At 41.3% G+C, this 24,797-nt stretch overlaps 1 protein-coding gene across 1 annotated transcript in view; it reads left to right on the forward strand.

Moving 5' to 3' along the window:
* Positions 1-24,797, forward strand: part of LOC126484103 (retinol-binding protein pinta-like) — a 142,731-nt gene that overhangs the window by 14,266 nt on the left and 103,668 nt on the right. Inside the window, exon 2 of the mRNA XM_050107480.1 lies at positions 10,056-10,209. Coding sequence (XP_049963437.1) covers positions 10,059-10,209 — 151 coding nt within the window. The 5' untranslated portion in view covers positions 10,056-10,058. The remainder of the gene's footprint in view (positions 1-10,055; positions 10,210-24,797) is intronic.

The raw sequence follows: 24,797 nt of genomic DNA on the forward strand, positions 1-24,797 counted from the left end.
AAATTCTTTCATACATGTGGCTTTACATAATAGTTTACACAATACACAAAAAATCAGTTTATACAAATGTTCACATAAAATACTTTTAATTATAAAAAAAAAAAAAAATAGTTGATAGTTCCAGCAGCAGCACCCAGCAATGGTCAACAGGTGCAAACACCAACAAGTGACATCATTTTGGTATAAGCAGTTCCATCTGTGGCACCCAGTAATGTTGAACAGGTGGAGACAGCAAGAAGCAACATCATTTCAGTAGAAGCAGTCCATCAGTGGCACCCAGCAATGTTGAGCTGGTGCAGACAGCAACAAGTGACATTATTTCAGTAGAAGCAGTTCATCAGTAGCACCCAGTAATGTTGAGCAGGTGCAGACACCAACAAGTGACATTATTTCAGTAGAAGCAGTTCATCAGTGGCACCTAGCAATGTTGAACAGGTGCAGACACCAACAAATGACATCATTTCAGTAGAAGCAGTCCATCAGTGGCACCCAGCAAAGTTGAGCAGGTGCAGACAGCAACAAGTGACATTATTTCAGTACAAGCAGTCCATCAGTGGCACCCAGCAATGTTGAGCAGGTCCAGAGAGCAGTCCATAATATTCACTATCACTGATCACACTGTTCATCAGAGTTTATAAGCAGAAATTAAACATGTCCTAGTGGCACCAATCATGTAGAAAAAGTACAAGTAATAGTCCATAATATTCACTATCCTAATCACACAGTTCATCAGCAGAAATTAATCGTTTCTAAGTGGCACCCATTATGTTGAAAAAGTGCAGGTAACAGTCCATAATATTCACCATCACTAATCACAAATTCTAATAAACACACAAATGATATCAGATAATTGTCATATTAACTATTACAAATACTCAAATATCAGTAAACCTATAATACGTATTTATGGGTGTCAGTGCAAGCCACTACAAACAAATAAAATAATATTTAGGAGATAGGTGGGTAGGATTAGGAAAGGAAAACACACAAAACACACTCACTCATCTTTCATCCACATTAAGTACTACTGTGTAATTGAATAGTGTGAACTGTGTAAATGCAATTCTGTCAAAATTTGATGTTCATCATGTGTATCAAGTAGTAGTGGCAGCAATGTATAACAGTCAATAATAGTTAAGTCAACGTCATAGTCATCATGTCAAGACCAATGTTTGCCAATCCAGATCAAAATGTACGGTTGCTGAACAACTGTCAGTGAGCCAAGATATACAATTACTTACTCTCTCCAAAAAAAAAAAAAAATGTACTGCTTATTGATTTAACATAGTGTGTGTAGACAATCTTCCTTCTACTTGAGTGTTCTAGTCTGCTATCTTCATCGTCCTTGTTCCATATAGACCAACAAAAAAAAAAAAAAAATATGCACCTCACTTACTTTACCTCTTATCCACCAAAACTCCAATAATCATCAGCATCACATAACCTCAATACTTCAATAATACCTCTTACGTCGATACATATAAATCTTATCATCAATATCATTTACCTTACCTCTTGTCCACAAAAACTCCAATAATCATCAACTTCATATAATCTCAATACCTCAATAATACCACTTCAATACGTCGACACATATAAACCTTATCGCCAATATCATTTCACTTCCATAACAACTCTTTCCTCTAGTCAGTCTCCTCGAACAAGTACAGATAAAATCCTAATGCAAACCTCATCATCCCATACAATCCGAAGACACACTGTCAACACACAACCTCTATGTAATCCATCTGACCCAAATCTTCTACTCATTATAAATTATAAGATGGATTTTGGTTACCTTGTCCATCATTAAATAAAAGAAATGCATACATGACCTCTAACAGACTTAGTTCGAATAACTCTCAGTAATTAAGTACGATTACGGAGTGTGAATGATCATAATATTTCACAGTGTGTACACCACTTCAAGAATTATGGCAAACAGAAGCAAACATGTGGAGTATTTCTTGTGTAAAGTGTTACTTCCTATTTCAATTGCTCACGAAAATGCAGTGTAATAACTGTCAATGGTCTAAACCTAGTTGTGGTATGTCATGTCGTTAGCTTCCTTCCTATTAGCATAAATTTATACAGCTGCCATAAAACCTCCAGCTCATGTGGCTTCTATAAAGTTTCTTGTACTAATGTCGTTCGTCGAATTATAGCAGTTCATTTTCCTATCTTAAAAAAATAAGGCACTGAGCGTAAGCAAAACAAGCAATAGCGAGTAAATATACCAGTAGAGAACAGAATGTCAACAAGTCGATGCAGCACAATTCTTACGAGGCTCTGCCAAGCGAACAATCTATAATTAATACAATAGTGTGACCTAAACTCTATGTTCATACACAGTATATCAGCATTTCTATATACCAAATTAAAGAGTAGTTATGACAACAAACAGAAATGTATAAATATGCAATCCATACGCATAGCAGCAAACATATATCTTACGTACTAAACAGGTCATTAGCATCATATCAGCATAAGCAAATAAATGTTCATATGTCATCTTAATAAGTAAACATGAAGGCGCAAGCAGATAAATCACAAAGTATAACTTACATACATATCAGCACAACTAATCAGGTGACAATTATAATTTAAATAAATAAGCACAGCAGACACATAATAAAAAAATATGACATCAGTGAAAAAGCATAGCAGCCAAGCGATGCATAATATATACAAATAACAACCCTGTTCATTAATAAAACATTGACAAAAATCAGCAAATGTACGCAAGCACGTCGCTTCACAAGCAAATTCATAGAACATGAAATTAGCACAAAGTATGAATCACGTAATTGCGAGCAGCAAATTACGTCTAAAGTACGTACCTAAGTGGAAATATGTTACCTGAAAAAATAAACTCAATTAATAGTTACCTTTTTAGTTTTTTAGTTTCTTCTTGGAAATTACATTCTTTCTGAAATTTTCTCGATAGCAAGTCCTCTTAACGTCGGAGACACACAGAATTTACCTGAAGTTCTTAAATATTTTATACAACCGTATCCTGAAAAATACTGAACGTTAATAACATAATTCATCAAGTCACTATAGCTTTATACTGAATTTAGTCGGAGAAATTAGACTGTGTATTTGTTTACGGCTGTCAGTGCATTCGCACTGAGTGCTCGATCAGCTGTAGGCGCGTGACGTAGGAAGCAGTTATTTGCGGTCAACGACTGCCTTGTGCGGCGCGCAGACTTGACTGTTGCTTTGAGTATATGCCGCCGCCAAAACACAGCGCGGTATCCTTGTATTCTCTGCATGTTTACGTAAACCGTTGGTTTCTCGAAAGTATGTCATTCCACAAAAATTTTAACGTTTGATATATGATGTATTCCCTTAGAGCGTCGTGATTTAAGAGTTTCTACTTCAACAGTGTTATCATGAATAATTTTGCGAATTCTATATGGACCGTTATAAAGCAGAAAAAATTTGCGACACAAGCCTTTTCCTTTGTGAGACAAACGATGAGACTTAATTAACACCTTTTGACCAACTGACAAGATTTTTAAACGACCAGGACACTTAGCTGATTCCTCTCTTCTAGCAGCCGCAGATGCAATATTTTGTAGAGCCAGGTTGACAACTTCAGAATGCCGCAGTTTCCGTGAAGGCGGAAAAGGAACGATTTCAGATATGCGATTTGTCGGTGCTTTGTTTTTTAATATCAGTATTGGCGGTAAAGAAGTTGAGTCATTAGGAAGTTCATTCAGAATGTTTTGAAAAATATGAAGATACTGATCCCACGTTCTGTGATTCTGATGACAATAAAGACGACACAATTTATTGATTTCCTTCATCCATCTCTCTGAAGCGTTAGATTGAGGGTGAAAAAGTTAAATGAAAATTGGTTTAATTTTACGACGCCGTAGAGTACGAAGCCAAATTTTAGAACGAAACTGTGATCCATTATCTGATATAACCTTATCAACATGACCAACTTCTTTAAGAAAATGGTTAATGAAAGCATTAGATACTGAACGAGCTGTTGCTTTGCGTAAAGGTGTAAAACACACATATTTTGATGTCAACTCCACTGCTACGAAAATGTACGCAAAACCATTAGTAGAACGAACCACTGGACCGAACAAATCGACTGCAGCCATCTCCTTTAATTTCGCTGGAATGGTAGGAAACAACGGTGCTCTGTGAGAAATTGTTGGCGGCTTAGCCTTTTGACATAATTTGCATTTGGCCAGAACAGATCGAATACGTTTTTCCATATTACTGAAGTAGCAATTTTCCCGTAATTTATGAAAGCATTTTCTGGGACCAAAGTGTGCATAACTGAAATGCGTATACCAAATCAGCTTATTAACCCACTCATCAGGAATACAAACTAACCAAACAGAGTTGTCGACCGATTTTCGTTTAAAAAGAATGTCATTGCGAACTAAATAATGCTGTCTAATCGCTACGGTTTCCTTTCTCCTCCACTTCTCCTTAATGTCCTTCCAGATTGGATCCTTATTTTGCTCCTTAGCGATGTCCTGGAGCGAAGACGAAATAAAGTTCACAAACGCAACACCTTGAATATACATCAAACAATAATTGTTTTCCTTGCAGTCCTCTTCAGCACTTTGTTTCAAACCCATAGGTGCACGTGATAAAGCATCAGCAACAATATTTGAAGAACCCTGTATGTAAACAATACTAAAATCAAATTCCTGTAGGTACAACGCCCATCGTGACAATCTGCCATGAGTTAATTTTGTCGACATAAGAAATTCCAGAGCTCGATGATCGGTGTAAACCTTAGTATGTCTGCCAAACAAAAATGTGCGAAATTTTGTGAAAGCCCATACAACAGCCAAAGCTTCAAGTTCCGTAATCGAATAATTCTTTTCTGATTTAGAGAGAACACGACTTCCAAATGCAATAGTTTTCTGTACTACAACGCCGTTTTCTTCTATCTCTTGAAATAAATGTGCACCTAGGCCTTTGTATGATGAGTCCGTCGCCAAACAAAAATCTTTAGATAAATCCGGATGTGAAAGAATTGGAGCAACTAAAGCATCATGGAGTTGTTCAAATTCTGACTGAGCTTCCTCATCCCAACACCAATTAGATTTCCTTCCAGATAGTTCACATAAACGAGGTGTGGCCAAATTGCCCAATCTAACAAAGCGTCTAAGAAAATTACAGACACCAAGGAAACTACGAACCTCACGTTTTGTGGTAGGAACAGCATAATTACGAATAGCGTCTAATGTTTCTGGATCAGGAAGAATACCTTCTGTAGAAATAATGTGACCAAGGAATTTCACCTGTGAACGTCCAAATTCAGATTTTTCCAAGTTCACTGTAATGCCAACTCTTGCAAAAATACGTAATAATGAATCCAAAATTTTGTTGTGCTCACTCCAAGAACGTTTAGCAATAAGAATATCGTCAACATATGAAGTAATATTGTCACGAAGATAAACAGGTAAAATTTCGTTTAAGCTACGAATGAATGCTGCTGAAGATACAGTAAGTCCAAACGGTAATTTCCGAAACTGGTAACAGTTACCAAAGGCTAAAAAGGCAGTATATTTCCTACAATCAGGGTAGAGTTCTATTTTCCAAAAACTTGCGCGCACATCAATCGTGGATAAAACTTTAATTCCATGGAAATGTTGAAGAAGTTCATCTAAATTTTGTGGGCGGTCAGTTTCAGGAATGATGATATTATTTATCTGTCTCGAATCCAGAACCAAACGAATTGACCCATCCTTTTTAAGAACAACGTGTAATGGGCTGGTATAAGGACTGACTGCTGGCTCAATAATGCCTTGATCTATCATGTATTGAAGTTCACTCTTAACCTTATCTCTGTAAGCCAAAGGAATAGCGTACGTTTTCCCACGAAATGGTGTGTGTTCTTTTACTTTAAATAAATATTGTAAGCCTTGTATAGTTCCTGTGTGATGACTAAACACTGTAGCATGTGAAGTCAAAATGTGGTGCAGCTCTTCTCTTGCAACGTCATCTGGCACTTCAGCTTTCTTAACCTTTTCATTAATTAATTCTTCGCTATTAATTATATCATCCATCGCGTCTCTGTATCTATTGTCATTGTCATAAATAAACACACTGTCGTCATAATGCTCAACGAAACCATCAGAAGTAAGAAACCTTAAACATTTTGTATCTGACTCACATCTAGTTAAACACTCGAAAAATTTCAAACATTTCGGCATTCCGGCAACAGTCAAATTCACACTTCCTTCTTTAAAGTTCAAAATTGCCTTATGTGCGTTAAGAAACTCCATACCTAATATAATTTGTGTACTGAGTAATGGAACAATAATAAAATTAGCAGAAAATTCGTATCCTTGACAAATGAAATTTAAGTTGGTCTGTTGTTTAACTTCCACACTTTTTCCAGAAATAGCGCCTCGAATTGTAGTTTTAGAAACAGGTAACACAGGACAAGCAATAGTTCTTTCACATATACGAAAGACTGGTTCACTAATGACATTCAATGGGCTCCCAGAATCTAAAACTGCAGTGAACGTATTCTTACCCACACATACTTCAATAACAGGATGTAAAAATGCGTCTACATTATTTTCCTTTTCGTCTAGCAAAATGTCTCTCATGTCTTCCAGGCGTATGTAGTGTAAAGTCGTAGTATCATTACTTTCTGAACCGTCTATATTGCTGCCAGAAGCCGAAGCTGCAAGTCATTGTCGATTGTTTGCGTCACGTCTTTGATTATTCGCGTCATTTCGCGGATCAATTTCTACGATTTGCACTTGTCTGTCTGAAGTTCTGTCACGTGGAGGATGCCAATTAGGTCCCTCCTGTCTGTTAGATGCAAATTCTTGGTTGTGTCTGTTATTAAAATTTCTATTTTCCTGTCTGTTTGCATGACTACTTCTTGTGTAATTTCGACTGTCACTTCTGAAATTATTGTTGTATCTACTACCCTGGTTATTTTTGTAGTAAGAATTTCTATTACTGTATGAATAATTTCTGTCTTGATGATACCGATTACTGTTTCCGTATGATTGATCATTCCGGTACGAATTACCGTTATTATAATTGTCTGTGTAATTTCTGTTAGAACGTCTGTTATTGTCATAAGGCTGGTATCTATTGTCCTGTCTGTTACGTCTGTCATTCCCAAAGTTACCCATATAACGCCCGTTCCGATCACTATCTCTTTTCTCTGAAAATCTATTATAAATACTGTTACTGAAAAAGTTACAAGAAGTCCCGTCGTCGTTGTCATACTCAAGTTCTTGCAACAAAGTCGTAAAAGTCTCAATGTCGTCTTTACATCTTCCGGCTAAAGCAATTTGTCTTATGGATTGTGGCAGCTTAGTTAAACAAATGCGAATTAATTCAGTCGGGCTATAAGGGTTGGACAGGAACTGATTCTTTCGAATCATGTCTTCAAAGTATTCTGCCGGCGTGCAGAACTCAGACTGTTTAAAATTACGCTGCATAATCAGACTATGTTTGACTCTGTCTTGTGTGTTTTCGGACCAATATGCCGATAGAAATGCATGATAAAAATCATTCAAATTATTACAATCTCTAATGAGTGCGCGCATCCGCGTCGCCGGTTCGTTTTCTAAATATCCACACATAAATTCCAGTTTGTGACTTAGTGGCCAATTTGGTGGAAGTGCGTACATAAATTGATCTAACCATGAACATGGATGTATGTCATTCTTAGAATTGCGGAAGATCTTAAATTTCCGAACAGTCAAAAAGTGTTTATAGTCAATGTTTTCGCCTCGTGGCGACAAAGACCTACCGCGTCTGTCCCAGTCACAATGACGATTATTGTTAAATTCACGCGCCTGGCGCTCTCTTGTTGCATCCCGTAAATGAAACAAATTATTTTCTTCAAAGCCCTCTGGTATCTGTGATTCTAAATTTCTTCTGCTATCTTTTCCTACGATTTCGCCTTCAATTTCCTTGACTTGCTTTCGTAATGCCTCAACTTCCCTTTTAACGCGTTCATTAAATTTTCCCTGATTTTCAACATGCTTATTTATGTTCTGATACTCTTCGGTTTCTGCAAATGGCAATGGTGCTGTATCATCTGAATCTCTGTCCCCATTTAAACTAAGACTTGTCAATTTATCTGAAATCTCCTCAACTCTTTCCGATAAATCACCTATTTGTTCTTTTTGTTTATTTACGTCTTCCGTAAGTGTCGTGACTCGGGTTTCAGTATTAACACATTTGGTAGTTAGCTGTTCATATTGTTGTGTTAAGTTATTTAATCTGTCATTTGGTACGGATTCCTCGATTCTCTCAAATATTTCTTCCTTATCTTTTGCACGTTGTAAATTTAACTCTGAAAATTTCTGTACTATCACGCGATCTCTTTCTTCCTGTTCTCTATCCTGTTCCCTTTGTCTAATCTCTACTGCAATTAATCTATTATTGTGAGCATTCAAAATCGGTTGTACTTCTTCTCTGATTTCTTTCTTTAATTCATCTTTCATGTTTTTGAAACATGTCCCTATTCGTGAATCTAACCGTGTTTCCATTGTTTCCATCGCTGTTTTAATTGTTCCTATTTGTGACCCCAGTGAGTCTAACCGTGTTTCCATTTGTGAGTCTAACCGAGATCCCAAATTTAATATTGCACTCATCAGCTGCTCCATATTAACTTGTTCGAAATTCTTTTCGCCCCTAACATTTCCCGCAAAACCAGTTTCCTTCGTCATAGCTGTAAAGCTATCTGTGTTCGATACTATTCCAGAATCTTCTATCGTTAATCTCGTATTCTGTGAATTTTCTGATTGAGAAAAATTTTGAAATGGTTCCGGACTATCTTCCCGACTTATTAAAGTGTTTTCCACTTCATTATTCATGATACTGTTTTTCTCTGTTGGCGAGTTCGCCATGTTAACAATTTCGTCATTCTCACTATCCATCACATTTGCCTTTTTCATCGATCGCGTAATCATTTACAAAACATACAAAACTCGTCACTATACGAAAATTACACACAATGACTCTTTATCTCCAACAATACCATTTACACGAAATGTTTCCCTCAAACACGATTAATCGAACAATTGAAATAATTGCCCCAAATTGTCAAACGCGTATACAAGACAGTAAAATTAAATTCTGAAATACCATTAGAAAAATGACAATTACCAAATCTACACATGCAATATAGACTACAATTACTAAACTACAAATTACTACAACAATACTACTCTCTACTATTTTTACAATCAGAAGAATTCCAAGGGACGATCCGAAGCAGCGGTCGCCACGTGCATGGGGGCTTAATTATTATTTATTTGAAAATCATTTTTATTTTTCGTAGCTGTATGACCGATTACGCTGTGTCTCGTAAACGGTTGGCCCTGACTAGTATTATTACGCAATCTGACTGCATAGAACAACAACAAAGAATGAAATGAAAATTTTCGTTAACACAATTAATTAATTAAGTCCCCAGCAATTATAAAACCTACGAAACCAAAGCACAAGTATAACTGTTCTGTGTGTGGAAGTATGACTCAACGTACACATCTGGCACGGTTCTTCTTCAATAAGACAAGAAATTTCAAATACCATTTGTACTGACGTGATAAAAAAAATTAGAAATACTATAATTGCGCGAGAAAACCAGAATTATACTCTAATACAAGAACACAAGCCAGATGCTTTGTTGACTGAACCTGTAATGACGCATTATTCAGGACATTAAAATAATGAGAAAAAAAAGAAAATGAATTTGTTACCTTCATTTATATTGATGAAAAGCACTCTAATCATTACAATATCTCCACACCGACTCGCTACTACCACATCTCAACAAGAACTGACTACTGCCACATCTCGACAAGCACTCTTTACTACGACATCTCAGCAAGCACTGCCTACTACGAGTTCTCAACAAGCACTGCATTCCGCTACTTCTCAATAATCACTGCCAGTGGAGGCGGCGAAACAAAACTCTCTGGCGCTGTCGCTCAGTGTAGCCACCTTTCAACATGTATGAAGTTGCATTGACATTCGCTCATGTCTCACCCAGGGAGTGCATACTACGACGCTATGGTACTGCGATGTTGCAGGGCATGGCTGACAGCCACGAGTTCGTCCCGGCAACCGCCGAGCAGGTGGCGACCATCAGGAGTCAGCTGGGGACCGACGAGGAAGACATCCGGCAGGCCGTCGCGTCGCTGCGTGACTGGCTCAGGATGCAGCCCCACCTGCCGGACCACATAGGTCAGTAGCTGAGGGCTACTGGAAGCTGACGTGCGATCAGCGCTTACGGTGGGGGAAGTGACCTCTTGTTGAAGAATAATGCGACTGCCGTTGAGGGTGGGGTTTTCACCCGTCCCGATATATCGGGATAGTCACCATTGTGGACCTTCTTGTCCAGACATACCAACATGACCCAATTTTGTTCCGATTTTGCAAAATACTCTTACTAGCGTGGCTCATGTGCTAAAGTAACGCTATCTGTTAGAGGCATCACGTAAATGCACCATCAGTTAGCTTAATTTCTGTCAACAAGTTTATGTTGACAAGATCGTCTCCCAGATGTCCTGCGTCGACAATTCAAACACCTTCTAGATCTAGCGCCATCGTTCGAGAAAACACCAGATTTCTCCATTAGTACGGGGCTGGCAGGAATTGGTCAGTTCCCATTTGAATAGCGATCTGATGAGACGATTCTTTCTAAACATAATACGAACAACGAGTGTAAATTAGGAATGTCCGAAGTGTTTACTACAGGCATATAGGGCGTGAAGTGTATAGTGACGTGTACTTCGATGACTATAAAGTGTTATTGTCGACTGTTTAGCGTCTAACAAACTTATCATAGCTTACGAAAATGCCTAAGGGTGGAAAAAGAAAGTACCACTCTTCGGATGATTGCACAAAAGAATGGTATTTTGTCAGGAAAGGACGTATGGATCAGGAAGTTGCAATCTCCGCTCTCCTTCCTTCTTCCATCTATTGTCCGCTTTAAACAATGCCCAGTCCAAATAATTAATAAGCAAAGATTTAGTGAAGATCTGAGAGGAGCGAGGATTGCAATAAACTTTCAGATTTACTTAGCTTGTCATGTTGAAATGGCTCCAGTTCTTCTTATCTAGGGGTCTGATTCTCGAATCTGAAAATCTAACATCAGGTCCTTACGGCTGATTTGAACTAAATAAATTTGAAGATTCTTGTTGTAGAATTCTTTTGCGTAAATATATTTCCCACCGATTTTCTCACATTTTAGTATATCATATAATATTTTGATTTTTCATATTAATAAAGCCGAAATTACTTTGTTCGCACTTATTGTACAAAAATACGTCCGATCACGTCAGAGGCAAGCTTAGGATCGTCACAGTCTGCGCAAATAACCATATTCCAAAGCGTTTACTATTCCTCTTAACAAATGAATTACTACTAGTTTTCGTTCCATTATTAATTTCGATTATTATTTCACAAATGAATCCAGAAATAAACATAATTAACAGTGCAGGAGTGCGTAATCAATAGTAGAAATTTTAATTGTGCAAATAATCCGTAATTTCAAATGTTTCTAAAAAAAATTTGAACTATACATTCAGAACTAGTACTTATCGATTATAACATCGCAACTAATATATTTTCTAAGTAATTCCTTTTCATAAATTTCAGCTTGAAATATAACATTCTGTGTATAAAATTATATCAAAGTTTTCAGAAATGTAACTGAGATAATAGTGACCTATCCAAAATTCGAAAAATAATACTGGTATCGGCAACTACTGTTGAGGAAAAGTAATGCTAGAGGTGGATGTCCTGTTACAAAGAGGTGTCTGAGATTTGTATCTGTTTCATTTCCAGTAACTCACGGAGGTAAGGCAGACGTGAGGCATCACATTTCTACAAAGCATCATACATACTGCGTCTGTGGAATCAATCTTACAGTGCCAGGGTTACAAGCTGACTTCTATGAACTTGCATAAGTGCGTAAAAGGGAAAAAAGACATGCTGAAAAATTTGAAATCTTCCGAAAAATACGGTGTACCAACTACTTCCATTTGTGTTCTAAATAAGGAGTAATTATATTAAATAAATTTTTTACTTCATTTCTACACCCCCATCTGAGAGTTCCGACGACGTCCCAACTAGATACGGCGCCCCTAGTAGAGGATGTCTAAGAATCAATTTCCTGTCTGGCAGTTCAGTGTTATCTGCTGTGCCTTATATACCGGGTGATCAAAAAGTCAGTATAAAACTGAAAACTGAATAAATCACGCAATAATGTAGATAGAGAGATACAAATTGACACACATGCTTGGAATGACATGGGGTTTTATTACAACCAAAAAAATACGAACGTTGAAAAAATGTCCGACAGATGGCACTTTATCTGATCAGAATAGCAAAAATTAGCATAACAAAGTAAGACAAAGCAAAGATGATGTTCTTTACAGGAAATGCTCAATATGTCCACCCTCATTCCTCAACAATAGCTGTAGTCGAGGAATAGTGAACAGCAATGTAAAGCATGTCCGGAGTTATGGTGAGGCATTGTCGTCGGATGTTGTCTTTCAGCATCCCTAGATGTCCGTCGATCACAATACACTTGCGACTTCAGGTAACCCCAAAGCCAATAATCGCACGGACTGAGGTCTGGGGACCTGGGAGGCCAAGCATGACGAAAGTGGTGGCTGAGCACACGATCATCACCAAACGACGCGCGCAAGAGATCTTTCACGTCCACGTCGGATCCAACTTCTTACTGCATCCTGCATAAACATCGTACGTTCCAGCAGGTGTTTATCAGCCAGGCTGGGGATGATGCGATTGTGTAAGATATCGGCGTACCTCTCTCCCGTCACGGTAGCAGTTTTGCTGTCCAGCGCCATCTGTCGCACATTTTGTGAACTTCGTTTTTTTGGTTCTAATAAAACCTCATGTCATTCCAAGAATGTGTGTCAATTTTTACCTCTCTATCTACATTATTCCGTGGTTTATTAAGTTTTCAAATTTATACTGACTTTTTGATCACCCGGTACATTTTATTTGTCTACGTATCTTGCGTTACTTGTATCAGGTACTTATTTCTATGTTGCGTGTAGTGTTGACGCATTTTTTGGAATAGAGACATTCCCTGGGCGTGTCTGTGCAGTGCATCGCTTCTGATCCAAATGGCATGCTTTTCAGCCAGCGTACGGGGTGTGTTAGGAACGTAATAAGACTGACTTTTAATGTTCCAATTTTTTTTTCAAGCAACCGTACTGTCTCCTTCAAAGCAGTCCCTTTCGCCTGCTGTACACCGATGGAGTCACTGTACACAGTCTTGGTAGCAGCGCTCAAAGGCTTCAACTGGTAGGGTCTTTAATACGTCGGTCACATTCTTTTGAATGTTCTCCAGAGTCCCAAAATAACATCATTTTAAGACATTTTTCAGTTTTGTGAAGAAGGCTACAGGGACTCAGATCAGGTGAACAGGGTGGCTGTGGAACAACAGGAATGCCTCTTAAGATCTAAAATCTCGTGATAGAAGTGGCCATGTGACATGGGGCGTTGTCATGACGCAGCATCCACTTGTCTGCCATGTCCTGTCTCACCCGAATCACCGTTTCCCGAGCCTTGCAAGGACATCTTTTTTAAACGCTTGGTTGGCCGTTTGTTTTGGCGTAACAATGCATGATACCCATATTGTCAAAAAAGCAAATCAGCATTGTTTCGATCTTTGATTTGCTCGTTCGAGCTTTGCCGCTTTATTCTGGGTCGTAATTAAAAATCCACTATTCATCACCTGTGGATCACATGACTGAAAATATTAGTGGTCATTGGCAATCCCCTCAATAAGATCAACACACACGTTTCTCTGTTTGTTCTTCTGCTCATTTGTGAGGTGTTTCGGCACCATTTTGGCACAAACCTTTAGCCTGTGCAAAACTTTGGTCAAAATCTGATGTACAGTCAAAGTGTTTAAGCTAAACGGGTCACCCATCATCCTTTTTGTTAAACATCGGCCTGATCTCACAAGAGCATGCACACGTCCGACGTTTTCGAAATTGAAGGTCTCCCTGAGCGAGTCTCATCTTCAATGTGTCCCCGGCCTCCCAAATACGATTTGTGCCAGCGAAAAAGTTGTGCTCTTGATAAGGAATATTCCCCATATGTCAGTTTCAACTTTTCGAAGGTCACATCTGTGGATTTCTCAAGTGTAACGTGATGGCATAACGTTGTTCTAAATTTCACTGTTCCATTTTTGTACCGCACAACAAAAACACAGCTCCACTGATAGCACTCTCAAAAATCACGTGGTGGCTTTACGGAGCTGAATTTTAGACTGTGGCTCTGGAAAGGATGAGCGCATCGCTCTACAAAAGTAGAACAACAAAGTGTTGCCAGATCGCTCGTAGTGTTGTCAGACTCATTACTTTTCTCCCACACCTCGTATAGGTGCTCCTTGTGACGTAGTGGGGTAGAGAGAGTGGGGAGTCGCCTGCTTGCTGACAGATTATAGCCAGCTGAGAAGAACAGTTGCTAGGGGAGTGGCGGGCAATGGTTAGACTGTCCTTCCACCAACCCCTTCCCCTCTGCTGCAGCGCATCTCTTGTGTTATTGACCAGGCTAGCAGACTTCATTGTCAGCTTTTTTCTGTTTCATTGTACACTGTTTATTGGTTCCCAAATACTACGGTGGTATCATAAGTCTGGTAAATTTTCATGAAAGAAGGAACATTTTTGTTGCCCCTTCATGGTTAGTAAGCTTAATTATTGCAATGATGTACAGTTCATTGGTGACTGCAGTCTGAATTGGTCAGCGTCTCGACTGCGATCAAAAAAGGAAGAAAATCGAGTTTCGTGCTGTTATTAAACATTTTTTTCATTTGAGGACCTAGATTTCCGCACAAGTCAAAACAGAACTGGATGAGTATCGCAGACTCTTCACCATCACTTAAAACTACGTTTGGATTAACGAATTTAAACGTGGTCGAACAAGCACCGAAGCTGAAGTACGTTCTGGCCAACCAACTGAGGAGACTACAACGGAAGTCATTGACAAAATCCATCCAAGAGGGCCGAATAAAAAGCCGTGTGAGTGTTGAGACTGTAGGCATCTCAAATGACCAAGTGCGTAATATTCTGCAAGGAGAATTGGCTATGAGGAAGATGTAAGTGATGTGGTGGCTTGATTGCTCACAGTCGACCAAAAGCGCATCCTGCACATTTCAGCACAATGTATGACGACATTTAATTGCAATCCACAAGACCTTTTGCATCGATTAGTGACTGTTGATGAAACAAGGACACGCCAAAGTCAAAACGGCAATCAAAACAATGGACAAGTACGACAAAGAAGGCAGAGACCATTTTGGAGCTGGTAAGGTGGTGGACACTGTTTTTTAGGATTCTGATCCTCATAGATCAGTTGGAAAAAGGCAGAGCCACAACTGGACCGTCATATTATGCTTCATTTTGGGATCGTTTGATAATTGCGTTGGCTGAAAAACGAACGAGACTGGCACGCAAAAAGTGCTCTTTTACTAGAATAATGCACCATCTCACACATCAGCGATAATAATGGCCAAAGTCCACGAATTGGGCTTCGACTCGGGTCCTGATCCACCCTATTCACGAGACTTAGCTCTAAGTGACTTCTTCCTTTACCCCAACTTGAAACTTAGTCTTGCTGGGAGGAAATTTTCATCAAATGAGCAAGTTATAGTTGCAGTTAACGAATATTTTGCAGAGTTTGACATACCCTATTTTTCCGATGGGATGAAAAAGCTGGAGGATCACTGGACCAATTGTATACCCCTCAAAGGAGACTGTCGAGACGTAAGGTGAGCTATTTACTAAACAAACATTTTTTCCTTGCTTTTTTACCAGTCTTATCAAACTACCCTCGTACCTTTTAATTTTGACATATGGCACCAATGACAAAGAGGAAAATTTTAAAGAAACGAACTTTTATAGTGTAAATGATGATGCTTTAACCAAATAAAACGAAACGAGTATGTAGACCAGAATAAGCGCTTCAGTAGTTGCGTACACAGTTTCAGTATTGTTGTATTCACCAAAACGTTTGGCGACCAACGTAAAGGTAAGAGGGACTGAAGCTCCTACCACAGAAAATAGTCGCTGTATTGAAGTAGCGTGCTTGCACATAGCAAGTGCCTTGTCACAGGATAAATTATACTGCAAAATAAATAATCTAACTACAACATTGAGTAGCAATCAAGAATCATTTCTTGCGAGAAGCTTTCAATAACTTGGATTTTTTTCTGAAAGCAGTTTCGTTTTATTCAGTATTCCATTTTATTCCCGACTCTTTTCACTACAAAACCCTACTGTTCAACATAATCTCCGTTCAGTGTGACGACCTTACACCACTTTACTGGGGTGGAGGTGGTGTGCGTGGTACCACTCTACTGGTCCACGTCCACGTCGGATTAAACTTCTTACTGCATAATTCTCCTTCCCCCCCCCCCCCCTCATAGGGTAATCGTCCACGTACCGCTTCCCGTAGAGTGCACCCTTCGCGCGTCAAACAGATGGACGGAAGGTGCGAGATCCGGGTTGTAGGGTGGATGAGGAAGAACAGTTCAATGAAATATTGTGAGCTCCTCCTATTGTGTGACCCCTTGCGTTATCGTAGAGAGGGAGAAGTTCGCTTGCATTTTTGTGACGACGAAAATGCTGAATTCGTTTCTTCAATTTCCTGAGGGTAGCAGAATACACTTCTGAATTGATCCTTTATTTTAAAAGTTTGTGTTATCAAGAAGAACCTGTAAAATAAAGTGCCAAAATATGTTCACGGACATTTTCATACTTAATGCCTTCAACTGATAAATCTGAGTTGATCGTTGCACCATGAGGGAGGTCAACAAAGAAATAATACACACATCAAAAAAAGTTTTGCATCACTCTGGTTCCCAGAACTTCTGAAGATAGACGTTGGCTGTGGATATTGTATCACAGACACAGTCCCTTTCACTGTTCAGAGATGTCACTAAACCCTCCCAAAGCCTATTAGGCGGAGGGGGTCAGTCAGCCTATCAGTTCCAGTTATTCCACGAGGAAGGAGGTACACGTCTCGTATTGTCTGTAGTTCAACCATGCCTAGCTGGTCAATACCACAGTGTTACTATTTTCCAGGAAGGGCTCTCAGCAATGTAAGTGTTCAGACGTCTCTGAGTGAACCAAACCGATGTTGTTCGGACATGGAGGAGATACAGAGAGAGAGGAACTGTCGACAACATGCCTCGCTCAGGTCGGTTCCTACTGCAGGAGATGACCGCTACCTACGGATTATGGCTCGGAGGAATCTTGACAGCAACGCCACCACGTTGAATAATGCTTTTCGTGCAGCCACTGGACGTCGTGTTGCGACTCAAACTGTGCGCAACAGGCTGCACGATGCGCAACGTCACCCCCGACGTCCATGGCGAAGTCCATGTTTGCAACCACGACACCATGCAGCGCGGTACAGATGGGCCCCACAACATGACGAATCGACCGCTCAGGACTGGCATCACGTTCTCTTCAAGGATTTCTGTCGCATATGCTTCCAACGAGACAACCGTCTGAGACGTGTTTGGAGTCAACGCGGTCAGGCTGAACGCCTTAGACACACTGTCCAGCATGTGCAGCAAGGCGGAGGTTTCCAGATGTTCTGGGGCGGCTTTATGTGGGGCCGACGTACGCCGCTGGTGGTGATGGCCATGCCATCCTCCGACTATTAGTGCAACCATATCAGCAGCATACGGGCGAGCCACTGTCTTCATGGACGACAATTCGCTACCCCATCGTGCACATTTTGTGAATTACTTCCATGAGGATAATGAAACGTAACGAACATGCCTGGGATAGACTGAAAAGGGCTGTTTATGGACGACGTGACCCACCAACCTCTCTGAGGGACCTAGGCCGAATCGCCGTTGAGGAGTGGGACAATCTGGACCAACAGTGCCTTGATGAACTTGCGGATAGTATGCCGCGACGAATACAGACATGCATCAATGGAAGAAGACGTGCGGGTATTAAAGGTACCAGTGTGTACAGCAATCTGGACCACCACCTCTGAATATCTCGCTGTGTGGTGGTACAATATGCAATGTGTGATCTTCATGAGCCCTACAAAGGGTGCAAATGATGTTTATGTTGATCTCTATTCCAATTTTCTGTACAGGTTCCGGAACTCTCGGAACAGAGGTGATGCAAAACTTTTTTTGATGTGTGTACCTTCAGAGTTCCATACGACCGTCGCCATGACTTTACTGGCCTAGGCTGCGGCTTTCAGTTTCGGAAGAGAGGCGGTGTGGCGCCGTTTTGTTTTCGATTCGAAGTGGTGAAGCTACGTTTCATCGCCTGTGACCATGTTCGACAAAAAATCGTCACCATGAGTCTCGTGCTCGCACGTGGTTCCGCACAGATGGAATACCACAGATGGTATTCTGTTTGGAGGCGGGGAACCCAACGGGCATACACCTTTGAGTACCCTCGTTGGTGGCAGAGTGTGTCAGCACTAGCAACAGAGACGTCCAGTCAAGCAGCGAGCTGTATGATTGCGATCCGATGATCACCTCGTATGAGAATGCGCGCAGATTCCAACATTCCGGGAGTCTCTGCTGTGTGCGGCCGGCTGGGTTGCTGGAGATTGGACTGGTTTCCGCGACCTTTTTGCGATGATGGCATACGCATTGCGCAACGACCCACCGTGCTTGCCTTCACTGCCTGGTCTCTATAGAAATTCTGCGAGCGCCTACGAATATCTACGATGCTCTGGTTTTCCGCCAAAAGAAAATGACAACTCTCTGCTTGGATTGCACCTCCTGTAATGACTCCATTTTGAAGGCTGTGTACGCCGGCCGGAGTGGCCGTGCGGTTCTAGGCGCTACGTTCTGGAGCCGAGCGACCGCTACGGTCGCAGGTTCGAATCCTGCCTCGGGCATGGATGTGTGTGATGTCCTTAGGTTAGTTAGGTTTAAGTAGTTATAAGTTCTAGGCGACTGATGACCTCAGAAGTTAAGTCGAATAGTGCTCAGAGCCATTTTTTGAAGGCTGTGTGTAGCGCCGCCACCTATCGCATCTTTACGAAACCGTAGGGCCAGAAGCGGGAATATTCTACAATGTCCTGTCCGCCTGCTTAGCTGGGTGGTAACGTGGTCGCCTCCCGTGCAAGCGGGCCCGGGTTCGATTCCCAGCCGAGTTGGCGATTTTCTCCGCTGGGGGACTGGGTGTTGTGTTGTCCTCATCATTATTTCATCCTCATCCCCGACGCCGAAGTCGCCCAATGTGGCGTCGCCTGAAATAAGACTTCCATTTGGCGGTCGAACCTCCCCAGTTGGGGCCTCCCGGCCTACGATGCCATACGCTCATTCATTCAGTTCCACAATGTCCATAACAAATTCCGCATTTCTTTGGACTGAAATTGGTCGAGAAAACAAATGTTGCAATACTTATCGAACGCCCCTCGTAAAAGCTTAACACAAATGTTCAGCTTTAGTGTGATGACGATCACAAGGTGTGGCACTGATGTTAAAGTCTGAACACCAGTCTAAATTTAACTCAGTGAGCGATGATTGTCTACTCAAGTAGAAGTTCCATTGTGGCTCTGCTGTCGGTGACAGTATCTGAGCCTTGCCTCTGGCCGGCCGATGTGGCCGAGCGGTTCTAGGCGCTACAGTCTGGGCGCACGCGACCGCTACGGTCGCAGGTTCCAGTCCTGTTTCGGAAATTGATGTGTGTGATGTCCTTAGGTTGGTTAGGTTTAAGTAGTTCTAAGTTCTAGGGGACTGATGACCTCAGAAGTTACGTCCCCTAGTGCTCGGAGCCATTTGAATACATTTTTGAACCTTGCCTCTGTTAATAGCTACACACTGCCATACTCGGCAGCTACAGTACTACTGTAAAATGCCTGTGCAACTGCTTGCGATTGACGGCACGTGGCCGAGCGAAGCTGTGCATCCGCTTTTATCCGCGAACAAGGGGTGAATGTTCATTTGCAAACTGTCTGCCTGGCGTCAAGGTTCATCAGGATGTACTTCCTGTTAGAAGTGCCCTTTGTGGCTTCACAGCATAACTACTGCAGATGGATATGACTTATGGGAGAAGCGTAATATGGTCCATGTTAGGGGCCGTCTGAGGAGCCACACTGGAAATTGATCCTACCATGTGACCCCCTCTGTGTATCTAGCTGTGTATCGCATCTGACGGGAGACAGCAGGTAATAATAAATTAACTGCTACAGCAGCTACGTACTGACACCATTTACACACAAGTGGGGAATTTGGCCAATATTTCTTCTAAAGGATTAGTGCAGCGAAGAGGTGAGTAGATTTAACATATTTATGTAATGCTAACCTCTTCTTCGTCAGTGCATCTGCACAGCAAGCAGGAGACCCGGGTTCGAATCCTAGTCCAGCACAAATATTCAACTTTCTTCATTGATTTCAATCATATGGTTCAAATGACTCTGAGCACCAAGGGACTTAACTTCTGAGGTCATCAGTCCCCTGGAACTTAGAACTACTTAAACCTAACTAACCTAAGGACATCACACACTGCCATACTCGAGGCAGGATTCGAACCTGCGACCGCAGCGGTCCCGCGGTTCCAGACTGCAGCGCCTAGAACCGCTCGGCCCCTCCGGCCGGCTGATTTCAATCACTTCCCCCCTTGCGGCTAATGTATTTCATTCATTTGTGCCTCTACAAATCAGTCACAGTTACCAGGTTGATGTTTCTGATTGTAAGATCTGAGCTGTAATGATAAATGAACAGTCGTAATGAAACTTATACTGTCGTAATGTGAAGGTAAAGCTGAATTGTTATAATAATAAATTGTCGTAATGTAAAGGGAACTCTTTCATACTGTAAAAGTTAGCAACCTGGCTGAAAAATTTTGAACAGTATAAACTGCCTGAATAATGGACTTTGAGATAAAACCTGCAATAATTACTTTTGCAAAACTGATCAGAGATACCAGAACTAAAAGTGACACACAAATCAGAAAATTTGTCTCTGAATGACATAAGTTTGCCCTGATTGAAAGAAAACAAAACAAACACGAAAATATTTAGCCCTTACCTCTGTTGCGCAAATCTAGATAACGCGTTGCAGTACTGCTATGTCTTGAGCACCGCTACGCTAAAGCTGCAAATTACGCTACTGGCCATTAAAATTGCTACACCAAGAAGAAATGCAGATGATAAACGGGTATTCATTGGACAAATATATTATACTAGAACTGACATGTGATTACATTTTCACGCAATTTGGGTGCATAGATCCTGAGAAATCAGTACCCAGAACAACCACCTCTGGCCGTAATAACGGCCTTGATACGTCTGGGCATTGAGTCAAACAGAGCTTGGATGGCGTGTACAGGTACAGCTGCCCATGCAGCTTCAACTCGATACCACAGTTCATCAAGAGTAGTGAGTGGCGTATTGTGACGAGCCAGTTGCTCGGCCACCATTGACCAGACGTTTTCAATTGGTCAGAGATCTGGAGAATGTGCTGGCCAGGGCAGCAGTCGAACATTTTCTGTATCCAGAAAGGCCCGTACAGGAGCTGCAACATGCGGTCGTGCATTATCCTGCTGAAATGTAGGTTTTCGCAGGGATCGAATGAAGGGTAGAGCCACGGGTCGTAACACATCTGAAATGTAACGTCCACTGTTCAAAGTGCCGTCAATGCGAACAAGAGGTGACCGAGACGTGTAACCAATGGCATCCCATACCATCACGCCGGGTGATACGCCAGTATGGCGATGACGAATACTCGCTTCCAATGTGTGGTCACCGCGATGTCTCCAAACACGGATGCGACATCATGATGCTGTAAACAGAACCTGGATTCATCCGAAAAAATGACGTTCTGCCATTCGTGCACCCAGGTTCGTCGTTGAGTACACCGTCGCAGGCGCTCCTGTTTGTGACGCAGCGTCAAGGGCAACCGCAGCCATGGTCTCCGAACTGATAGTCCATGATGCTGCAAACGTCGTCGAACTGTTCGTGCAGATGGTTGATGTCTTGAAAACGTCCCCATCTGTTGACTCAGGTTCTAGGCGCTACGATCTGGAACCGCGCGACCGCTACGTTCGTAGGTTCGAATCCTGCCTCGGGCATGAATGTGTGTGATGTCCTTAGGTTAGTTAGGTTTAAGTAGTTCTAAGTTCTAGGGGACTGATGACCTCAGAAGTTGTCCCATAGTGCTCGGAGCCATTTGAACCATTTTTTGTTGACTCAGGGATCGAGACGTGGCTTCACGATCCGTTACAGCCATGCAGATAACTGCCTGTCATCTGGACTGCTAGTGATACGAGGCTGTTGGGATCCGTCACGGCGTTCCGTATTACCCTCCTGAACCCACCGATTCCATATTCTGCAAACAGTCTTTGAATCTCGACCAACGCGAACAGCAATGTCGCGATACGATAAACCGCAATCACGAAAGGCTGCAATCCGACCTTTATCAATGTCAGAAACGTGATGGTACGCATTTCTCCTCCTTACACGAGGCATCACAACAACGTTTCACCAGGCAACGTTGGTCAACTGCTGTTTGTGTACGAGAAATCGGTTGGAAACTTTCCTCATGTCAGCACGTTGTAGGCGTCGCCACCGGTGTCAACCTTGTGTGAGTGCTCTGAAAAGCTAATCATTTGCATATCACACCATCTTCTTCCTGTCGGTTAAATTTCGCGTCTGTAGCACGTCATCTTCGTGGTGTAGCAATTTTAATGGCCAGTAGTGTATATCTACACAGATACTCTCGTGAGGCTGTAGCGTGGTTACTTATTCCATGATTGAGAGCAACTGTGTAAGTTAAAATGACGTGTTTAAAGTCGCAATTTTAGCACAAAAATACACGCTTTTACACAGTTTTTAATTCGATAACATAAAAACTGTTGTCAGAATAACGCATCTCGCCAACATTAAAAAGTGAAATAATCCTAAACACAACAATATTAAATATAAACTCTCAGAAATAATATTAATCTTAAACACAGCAATATTAAAGTTTAATTAGAAGTTTCCTTACAAAATTGTTCCTACACTTACGTTATGATGTTGGTCAGAACTACAAAAATCATCCGATTCCGGTTCAATGTTCGGTACTGTTTAGGATGACAAACAAGTCTACGGTGGATCGTTAGTTATGTGACAAATTGAGTGAAAGAGTACCCAAGGACGCTCGAGTTTATGGTGGACGCAACCTGGTGAACCAACAAAGTTTACGCCTCTGCACGCAGTATTTACCTCAAGCTGCGATGAGCTTTCATCTGCTAGACCGCTCCCTTCCGCCGAAATTCCTATAAAACTAATCAAACCTTTGCTGAACTTTTCAGCAGAAAGTTTCCCTATCTTTCTCGTTATGCGAGAAAACATGTATTCAGCTCTAGTCTTTGTAGGTGGCGATGTACAACCGCATGGTTGGAGCAGTGTGCATATTGTAGTGCCCTCTCAGTTCTTGCAAGGAAAAATTAACTAATTGGCTGGTTCGTTTCTCCACAGTTGGAGCTAAACGATGCTACAGCTAATTTCTAGCTGCATTTCAGCTGCTGTGAACGCAGTGTTCACACAACTTTCTTCTCTGCATCGTACAGAGCGTTAAGCGCTCCATTCTGCACTTGACGCTAGTTCAGAGAAGAGTCCTCAGAAAATTTCTCTGTTGTCTTTCTCATGGCCGAACTGCCTCCCAAACCTGGGTTCATTCATTCTTCATGTCACGCCTTTTTCGACCAATTTTGTGGAAACTCTCTCTTCTATTAAACTGCGTCGAAGCTTCAGTACTTTTCTTCTTCCTAGGGCGTTTCCGCCAATCGGACGTTTTGTGCCCATTCTAGATGTCTAAAGTACATTGACCTTCGTGTGTGCGCACTCGCTGGACACGTGATCAAAATGCGTCACTGGTTTTGTTCGTATCCCTTTGGAATTCCGAAACGCAGCTTTCTAAAGCTTTTTCTCTGTCCCTCTGCAGATGTGCCGCTACACGCGTTTCTTCCACCTGAATCACCTGGTCGGGGTCGCTGACTTACCTCCTGCAACCCCTTTAAGTGGTTTCCATGGTAACTCCTGCTGCGTGCCTTCGCTTCTGCCCTTGTCCCTTTGGCTTTCAAATTAAAACACCTCACGCGGCTTGTTCCACCTTCTGCTCAAAGACATGCATTATTTAGGAATGGTGTGTTGATTACCATCGATTGACTGTCATCCCTTTTACATTACATACTGATAGGCAAATTTGCTCATAAGTGCCGAATTACGTTAGGTGTCATATTCACCTTCTTGTTGCGATGTATAAAGCTCTCATGAAAGGTACGAATCTGACCTTCATTTATTCTCCCACCTTATGAGGTGAAATGAGTTCTCTGTTAGTTACAAATCGAAGTATTTTCTGAAGACATTTGGTTCCGCTTCTACTTTTGAAAAAACCATGATCAATTACAAATTGTAAGAGAAAGGTATGTGAAAAATTAAATATGGGCATAAATGGCAATACTAGGTTTTTTTGATACCGTTAAAAAATGCTCATGGCTGACTTTAAATTTAATGAACGACTTAACATTCAAACAATGCAGTTTCCTATCTTTAAAATGTAGTGCAATAATGAAAAAAAAGGAACAGCAATATAATATTTACCTGACATTCCACTCCTGGTATACACTTAGTTCCATTAAACTTCCTCCTTCACAAATCAGTTTCTGTTGCAATCTGGATATAATCATGCTCATATAACACATTGATAAATTGAGACTTACGTTTAAAATATAACACTGTAGTTGCTTCCTCACTCCAACACAGCTTAACATTAACTGCCCTTGCACCCCCATGGACACCAATGATAATAGCTTCAC

The sequence above is a fragment of the Schistocerca serialis genome, chromosome 6 (genome assembly GCF_023864345.2).
Source record: "Schistocerca serialis cubense isolate TAMUIC-IGC-003099 chromosome 6, iqSchSeri2.2, whole genome shotgun sequence".
Lineage (NCBI taxonomy): Eukaryota > Metazoa > Arthropoda > Insecta > Orthoptera > Acrididae > Schistocerca > Schistocerca serialis.